Source organism: Carya illinoinensis, chromosome 16 (assembly GCF_018687715.1).
Source record: "Carya illinoinensis cultivar Pawnee chromosome 16, C.illinoinensisPawnee_v1, whole genome shotgun sequence".
Lineage (NCBI taxonomy): Eukaryota > Viridiplantae > Streptophyta > Magnoliopsida > Fagales > Juglandaceae > Carya > Carya illinoinensis.
The window spans coordinates 28,584,237-28,592,455 of record NC_056767.1 but is presented as its reverse complement, the minus strand read 5'-3'; the positions used below and the strand labels follow the sequence as shown (position 1 = coordinate 28,592,455).

Here is an 8,219-nt window from a genome sequence, read left to right as displayed (position 1 = left end):
AGGGTTTTCCACTCCACTATCCCATTTCCAAGATGTTGTGCTTCCTTTCCTAAGATAATATATTAAGAATTTGTAGGGTTAATAAAAATATATATATATATATATATATCGTAGGTAGTTTTGCTTCAGATTATATAAAGATTTTGTTGGAAAGCTTTTGCAATTATCTAAGGTTAGCTTGCCTAGTATAACAGAGTTGAGAAATCAGAATGAAGAAGTCTAAGACGGATAATCTCTTGTTCAATATACAATTAATCTTTTTACATTTATCTATATGTATTAACATAGCTTATTATCTTTGTTGCAAAGCCATGGAGAAAAGCCTCAAGTATTTATTGAATTTTCCATCATCGGATTTTGCTGGACATATTATCTACTGGGCTTTACTATGAAAACCCCTATTAATTTGTTAATGAAGCCATTACAAATTTACAAGGTTATGGAAAAGGTCAAATTGACTGTGGGTTAAAGGGCATGAAGGCATATGCTCTGATAGAAGTACCAACTTGTATAGAGAAGTGACATCAGATGCTTTTATAGCCGACTCCAAATACTTTTTTTGATAAGGTAAACTTTACTCAAAGTGCAAAGGGGCACAACCCAAATACACCAGAAATATATGATAGCGAACACCTAACTGCATGAATGCTGAACTAGAAACTTGCAGATTTTTTTTGAGTGAACTTGCAGATTTTTTTTTTTTGAGTTAATGCAGCAGATTTTCAAGTGAATGCAGATGATTTTTTTTTTTTTTTTTTTGAGTGAATGCAGCAGATTTTTTATTGAGTGAATGCAGAAGATTTTGAATGCAGGATATTTTTGAGTGAATGCAGCAGATTTTTCATTTTTTATTTTTTGAGTTAATGCAGCAGGTTTTGAATGCTGCAGATTTTTTATTTTTTATTTTTTGAGTTAATGCAGCGATTTTTTTGACTGAATGCAGGCTGCAGCAAATTTTTAGCAACAGATTTTTATATTATAAAAATGCAGCAGATTTTTAGCATATTTCTAGCAGCAGATTTTGCAGCACATATGTTGATGAATATGCAGCTGCCATATCACCTTCAAAACCCTGTTAATAATGTCTGTCTATAGAGCAGATTTTTTGGCTAAAAACTGCTGCCCCAGTTTTTCTTTTTTTGCCATTAGCCTGATAAACTCATCCTATCTCAAAACTGTCAGACAATGAATTTTCATTCCAGATTGATGAATTTTCTTATATGGAAGTTGTGCCATGGTAACTTGGGATGTTGTGTGTTGGTGGCATGGGATAGTATATTTAATTTGTGTTGGTTTGAGAAGATGTGTGTTGGTATTTATGTTGGTATATATGGTATCTGCTTACTTTAGGAAGTGGGATTACTTGCTGGTCCCATGTTGGATTTTGACATATTGAGTATTTGAAACTACTTTGATTGTATTGCAAACTTTTATGCAAACTGTTAATTAATTGAGTTTGATTGTATCAGGTAAAGAAAAAAAGAATGCTAGCTGAGATGGTGCAACAACAACGTAAAGTAGAGTTGAGAATCTAAATACGATGTTCTGTTAGGGTGTTTTTGTATAAGCTGAAATGCATTTCTTTATGTATTTGGGAGTGATTGTAGGAAGCTGAAGTTGCCTTTCTTTTATGTATTTGGGAATGATTGTAGGAAGCTGAAGATGAGTTTCTTTATGTATTTGGGAATGATTGTAGGAAGGGAAAGATGAATTGAGTTATGAATTTGGCTAATTTTGTAGGAATCTGAAGATGCAAACTCTGTGGTTGGGTTGACTAAAGAAACTTGTTGAACTCATGAACTCTGTCACTCTTTTTCGGAAAATATCTTTATATATTTTATGAAAAAACATCTGCATAATGGCCAGTGTTGTGGTGTGCTATTACTATATGTATTATATATACATTCAAAAATAGAGAAAGCACATCTGTTGGAATATAGACAAGCGGGGTCATTTTAATGCTTTTTATCTTCTTACCAGCTCCATAGTTTGTTTCCACAGAGAATAATTGATGGGGATAAGGATCAAATGCATGAATATTGCAGATATTTTTTGAACGGGACAGCACCACCATATTCATTATAATCAGCGGATTGAGATATGTATTTGACGACTTGTTGGGTTGACTGCAGAAAATTACTTGGACATGATTTTGGTGGAAACGAATCCAATTTAATTAACATAGTTTTTTAAAGTCACTAAAGTACTACATTCGACGATTTCTTTCAACAACAATATAAAGTCACTAACAACAGATTTTTCAATAATTTGTCTCTGTTACAAACACTAAGTATCTAATAACAAAATCATCAACTGGTTGGTCGATGTATCCCAATTAGTTGGGGCTTCGCTTTGATATCAATACACACGAAACGCCACATGTCTGCTTCTTCCTTTGAAGCTCCACTTGATTGTTGTGGAGTCCCAACTCCTTCCAAATCTATCTCTCTCTTTTAAAGCTCTTCCTCATTCCTTAATAATTCAGCTTCTCTCTTTACAAGTACTCTCTCTTTATCTGCAACTGCTCAACTGATCAAAATTATTAAGTGGAGTGATGACATGTGGTCCAAGCTAAACTCATGTCCAGACAAAAAACAAAGAGATTCTCACTTCTCATGGATTTTCTCTCTGATAAAAAATCACCTCAATTATTTACTTATCAAAAAATAATCTCAATCAAAATTCAACCATTTCCAAAAGAAACCTAGTCATGAATAAATTTGATTGGACTAATTTCATGTATTTATCTTACCACGCTGATGAACCTCACTTATTCACTCATACTGGATTGAATCCATGACCTCACTCAGCACCCCTTGTTTCTATTTTATACTGGCCAAATGAACTACCTAGGCTTTTAGACTTTTTCTTAAATTTTATAATTAATTTTTTCATTTTTGGATCCAAGAAACACCTTCACTCACTAATCAAGCCAAATGCAAGCTCATAATACTTAATAAATCAATTTATGATCTTTACCCATTTCTATCAGCAAACTACCCAAAAATATATGCATATTAACCGATATCCTCCTAAAAAACTTAATTAAAAGAGAGATCTAAGAGGCCAATCAAATTCCCTTGATTGATTTTACACTAACTGTACATCACTCGAATCAATTGTCACTAAATATTGTTAAGAAATGTGATAATCTAAATTATTATTGATGAAACAAAAAAATAAAAATAATATGTATTATTACATTACACAACATTTTTCAAAAGCATAAATCAAGTGAAAATCTAAATAAAAATAAAAAAATAAAAACAAAAGAGGCACAAAAATCCAAATAACTCCATCCAAAAGGTGGCACAAAACCTGAATTATAAGGAGAGATGACAAATTCCAAAGAATAATCAAGTTGTAGCTTCTTCAGGGAGTGCATGAGCTTGAAGGAAAGGGAGGCTACACAATATATATAAGAAAGGTTAGGAAATTTTTTAAGAATAATAGAGACGAAACCAAAGTTTTTCTTAGATTTTTATATAAAATTTCTTATTTAAATTATTTTTAAACTATCTAATTTTTTATTAAAATAAAAATATTTTAATAAACAAAATTGAAGATTGCACCTTTTAATTACAACCCAACTTTAAGCTCTAAATCCACATCTTCCTTTGGATTCTCATCGTCATTCTCTAATTCTGTTATTCTAATGCCCATAGTTGAGGAATGCTGCCTCTTTTGTTGAGGGTGCCAATTGAATTCTAGGTTGCAATCATCTTCATTATGACGCCTCTTACCATCCATTAAATAATCCACCCAACCTTCAATTACTTCACTGGATGTATCAAAATGGGCACCAACATCTTCATGGAGCACATCGGTATCATGATCTCTTGCCTTCTCTTCATCCTTCTCTACCAAATGGACCCCAAGTTCCAAATCTTCATTTGGATTCTCATCTTCGCTTTCATTCTCTAAACCAGAAATTATTAATTTTGAAGAAGGCTGGACGTTAACACAAGGACTCCAACGTGCAACGTCTTGTAATGTATTGATCTCCTTCTGCTTGCATACCACACGGATTCCAAAACTTCTAATTGGGATTCTACCTTGGTCCCCATCAAACTTAAGTTGCAGAATTCCCTCCACTGATTTGAAATGCTCTCCTTTTAGTTCGTGGTAATACAACCACACATTATCTGAGCTACTTGGATTAATATATCTTATATGCGTACTGGTATATTGATAAACACCATTATAGTAGATATCGATATGCATATTACTGAGGAAAGAGTACCTTTGGGAGGGATCGGATAGAACAACAACACATGCAATGAATCCTTTTATCTCATCCGAATACACCAAATCAACATTTATCTCATCACATAAATAACTATTTCGAGTCTTCTTCAGCTTGCAATGGTAGTCCAAATCTGGAATCTTATTTCCCGCAAATATTAGTTCACAATCTTCATCCAGGTCCTCTACATATTCCTGTTCAACAAGCTAGCTAGCATTATAATTTTTAGTAGACAAATGTAGTACAAAATATGAGAGAGAGAGAGAGAGAGAGAGAGAGAGAGAGAGAGAGAGAGCATACCTCAAACCGTAGAGGATTTACAAGCATTTTTTGGCATCCACTCAAGTTAATCGAACATACTTTATGGCTGCTTGTATTGAATTCAAACATATTTGATACTTCAGGAAAACTCTTCAATGAAATGCATCCCCTAGCATTTACCATAGATATATTTGGAGGAAGTTCTAAGATTTCTTTAAGTTGCTCGCAATGACACAATTGAAGTAACCGTAATAGAATAAATCCTCTAATCCACTCAGGAAGGATAACGACAATATTACTTCCTGATAAATCTAAAACTTCCAAGGTGGAATAGAAGGCAGTTCCCGATAAATCTAGTTTCGGAAACATTATTGAATCCATTGGAGGAGTATATGACAGGAACAATTCTACAGTGGAGGAGGGTAATGGATATTGGCTTTGATCATCTAAGCAACCCTCGAGAATGAGACACTGGAGATGCTTCAACTGACGAATGCTGTTAGGGATATACCTTATTTTGTAGCAATTGCTTATTTGTAATTCCCGAAGGCTAGAAAGATTCCCAATAGATGAAGGCAATTCTTTTATAGCAGTCATGTGTTCTAGTTTAACATATGTTAAACATTTCATTTCACTCTCAATTTCAGGAAACTTCTGCAGCCTTTCACAATAAGAAAGAATAAGTATGTCTAGAGAACTCAACTTGAGGGAGCTTGGAAAACTAGTAAGGCTCTGGCAATATACAATTGACAATTTGACAAGTTTATCAAGGAAGCCAATAGATTGATGTACCTCAACTAAGTTATTGCAATACTCAATGTCCAATCTATTTAAAGTCTGGAGCCCCGATACATCAGGAATCTTTGTTAGGAATTTACATTTAGAGAATTTTATAGTAGTCAACTTCAGGCAATTCTGTTAAAAAACAAAACAAAACAAGAGAAAATATGTTAGCTTGTAGAAAATTTACAGTATATATATATACACACACATATATATAGTTTAAAGAAAGAAATAACGGTACCTTCAATCCTTCTCCCAATCCTTTGATGAAGCAACCATCCATTTTTAAAATGACGAGTTTCTTTCCATGAAAGTTTTGCGGGAAAGAATGGCTAGGATAGCTGTGCCAATCAAGTACTCTTAACTCATTTGAGAGATAATTAGGCCCTTTTGAAAAGCGTGCATTACAATTTATGAATATCCTGAGCGTTCTCATCTCCGAGAAAGTCTCAGGATTCAAATCTATCAACTCTTGTTTTGGAAACTCTATCAATATGCCTTGAATCTTGTTTGTTCCCTAGTAAGACAATGCAAACAAAATCAGAGTAGAAAATTCTACATATTTTACCACCTTGCTAGAATCATAATTTTGTTTTTATATATTGTTTATGTACTTTCTTTTTCTTTTTCTTTTTTAAACTTAATGTTTGATTTTTATTTTAAGAATGTCCCAAGCTAAGTGATCGAACACAAAATGTCCATGTTTGCTTTCACATTTACCTTTAATTTTATTTTTCGATACAAGACAAAAGAAGGATACTAAAAAAGGAATTTTTTTTCCCTCCTCATATAAGGCATTCTACTCATAAACAAAATACCTATTATGAGATGAATACGTGGTAGATGTACTCATACAGATAAATGGGTGCCCGTATATGTAATATCAATCTAATTTTACAATCAAAAGATAAAATGTGTTTTTTTTATGCAACTCTTACCTTAGTTTCTTCAAATACATGACGAACATCTTCATGAAACCACAACCTACTACGTTTCTCGGGTTCTTCGAGTGATTCTTGACGAACAATTTCTCTACCCATATCTCTGAGTAAGTCATGCATGATTAATGTGCCCCACTCATCAATGGTAATGAGAGACTTATCCACTAGTACTTCGATGCCACTGGTAGCAAAGAAATCACAACCATCAAGTACTTTAGTAACATATTCTTTTTGCTCTTTTGTAAAGAAACATGCAATATCCAAGAAAATGTTCTTCTCGAATTCATCCAAGTCATCATAACTTATTCTAAGCTTTTGATGAATATCGTTGTGAGGAATTGTTTTGTACTTTTCTAAAGCACTTCTCCAATAATGAATATCTCTACCATATAGATTCGAGCCTAGCACCATTAAAGCCAACGGAAGGCCCCCAGCATAACGCAGTACATCTTCTGTGAGTTCTACAAAATCATGGTTAGGATTTTTATTTTGGAAGGCATTCCAACAAAACAGTTGAAGAGCTTCGTCGTGATCCAATTCCTTCACCTTATATCGTAAATGAACATTATTACTAGTTAATAAATGTTCATCTCTAGTTGTTATAATGACTATACTTCCTAAACCAAACCAATCACATCCTCCAAGTAAGGTTTTCACTTTGACCGACTGATCCAAATCATCAAGAACTAAAAGAACCTTTTTACTCCAAAGCATCTCTTTTATGAGACCAATTCCTTCATCAACATTTCGAACCTTCAAACTTGAGTCTCCTAGGATCTCACAAAGAAGTTTCTCTTGCAATTGAATTAAACCATACTCACGCTTTGAAGTTTCTCTCAAGTTTTCAAGAAAGCAACAATTTTCAAACTGGTCAATAAATGTGTTGTATATTTCTTTAGCTAGATTTGTCTTACCAATTCCTCCAATTCCATAGATCCCTAGTATGCGTGTTTCATTCACTCCCACACTTTTAAGCTTATTATGGACGTCTTGCACTCTAGACTCCATTCCAGCTGGATGCTTGGCAACGTCATTTAAATATTTACGCTTTACTAATCTTAAAACCTCTCGAACAATTTCTTGAATAACTTCTGGTTCGGTCCTAACAATGAAAAAATAAATAAATAAAAAACAAAAGAATAATAAGGTAGAATCTTCACAATAAAAAAAACAAAAGAAAATGAACTAGTACGAAGCAAATGGAAATGATCTATTTAATGAACTATTTTTGCTTCCATTCTCGAATTCGGCTAGGCTCATTAAGAAGCAGGAGGCTTTTGAGTTAATGATGAGTTCCTAAATTTTGATATACACACATACATACACTTGTATTATAAAGATATATTATGATCACATTTTTATTTTTGTTTTTAAATGAAGGCATACGAGTGAGTAGAAGTAGTATACCTATCTCCTAAAGTGAATCCAGACAAACCGGCCACTTCTATTAGGGTTGCTTTCCATCTCTCCACCTTTGACTCATCGTTGAACCTTTCTTTAAGTTTAGCCAAGGCTTTTCCAAACCCCTCTCTTTGATGTCGTACTTCTGTTGGATTTACATCGTAAAATACTGGTAGAACCTTTTGTTGCTTTATTTTTTTACACTCTAGCATCTTCACCAACTCATCCAAGCACCACGTGGATGACGCATAGTTTTTTGAGAGGATGACAATTGAGATCCTTGAGCTTTCAATGGCTTTGAGAAGTTCTTCTGAGATTTCCTCACCTCTTGGGAGCTTGTAATCTATGTATGTGTTTATTTTCTTTTGATCCAAAGCTTGATGGAGATGGGCAGTGAAATTTTGACGAGTATCTTCGCCCCTAAAACTCAAGAATACATCATAAGTCCACCAACGAGTAAAGGAAGAAAGGGAAGAGGAAGATGCACCTTGAATGGCCATTAGAGAAGTCACTATTTATCTATGACTGATTTCTAAACCTGCAACACAAATATGCTTAAGTTGAGTTAGAAGCCATGTTGCATCGTT

General features: G+C 33.7%; 1 protein-coding gene across 5 annotated transcripts; it reads right to left on the bottom strand.

Moving 5' to 3' along the window:
- Positions 1–2,171: 2,171 nt before the first annotated feature.
- On the bottom strand, positions 2,172–8,219 carry LOC122299512 (disease resistance protein RUN1-like). 5 transcript variants are annotated; one of them, XR_006239698.1, is made up of 7 exons: positions 7,639–8,217; positions 6,229–7,333; positions 5,532–5,807; positions 4,547–5,422; positions 3,573–4,440; positions 3,319–3,405; positions 2,172–2,521 (listed from the first exon to the last, which is right to left on the bottom strand). XR_006239698.1 is itself a non-coding variant. In XM_043109870.1 (7 exons), the coding sequence occupies exons 1-6, from the start codon at positions 8,130–8,132 to the stop codon at positions 3,357–3,359; spliced, it is 2,997 nt and encodes a 998-aa protein (XP_042965804.1). In that variant the 5' UTR covers positions 8,133–8,219; the 3' UTR covers positions 2,172–2,521; positions 3,319–3,356. The 5 variants fall into 5 exon arrangements, 4 of the variants coding, with proteins under 4 accessions (XP_042965804.1, XP_042965805.1, XP_042965806.1 ...); XM_043109870.1 differs by having other exon boundaries at positions 4,244–4,440; positions 7,639–8,219; XM_043109871.1 differs by having other exon boundaries at positions 2,172–3,405; positions 4,244–4,440; positions 7,639–8,219.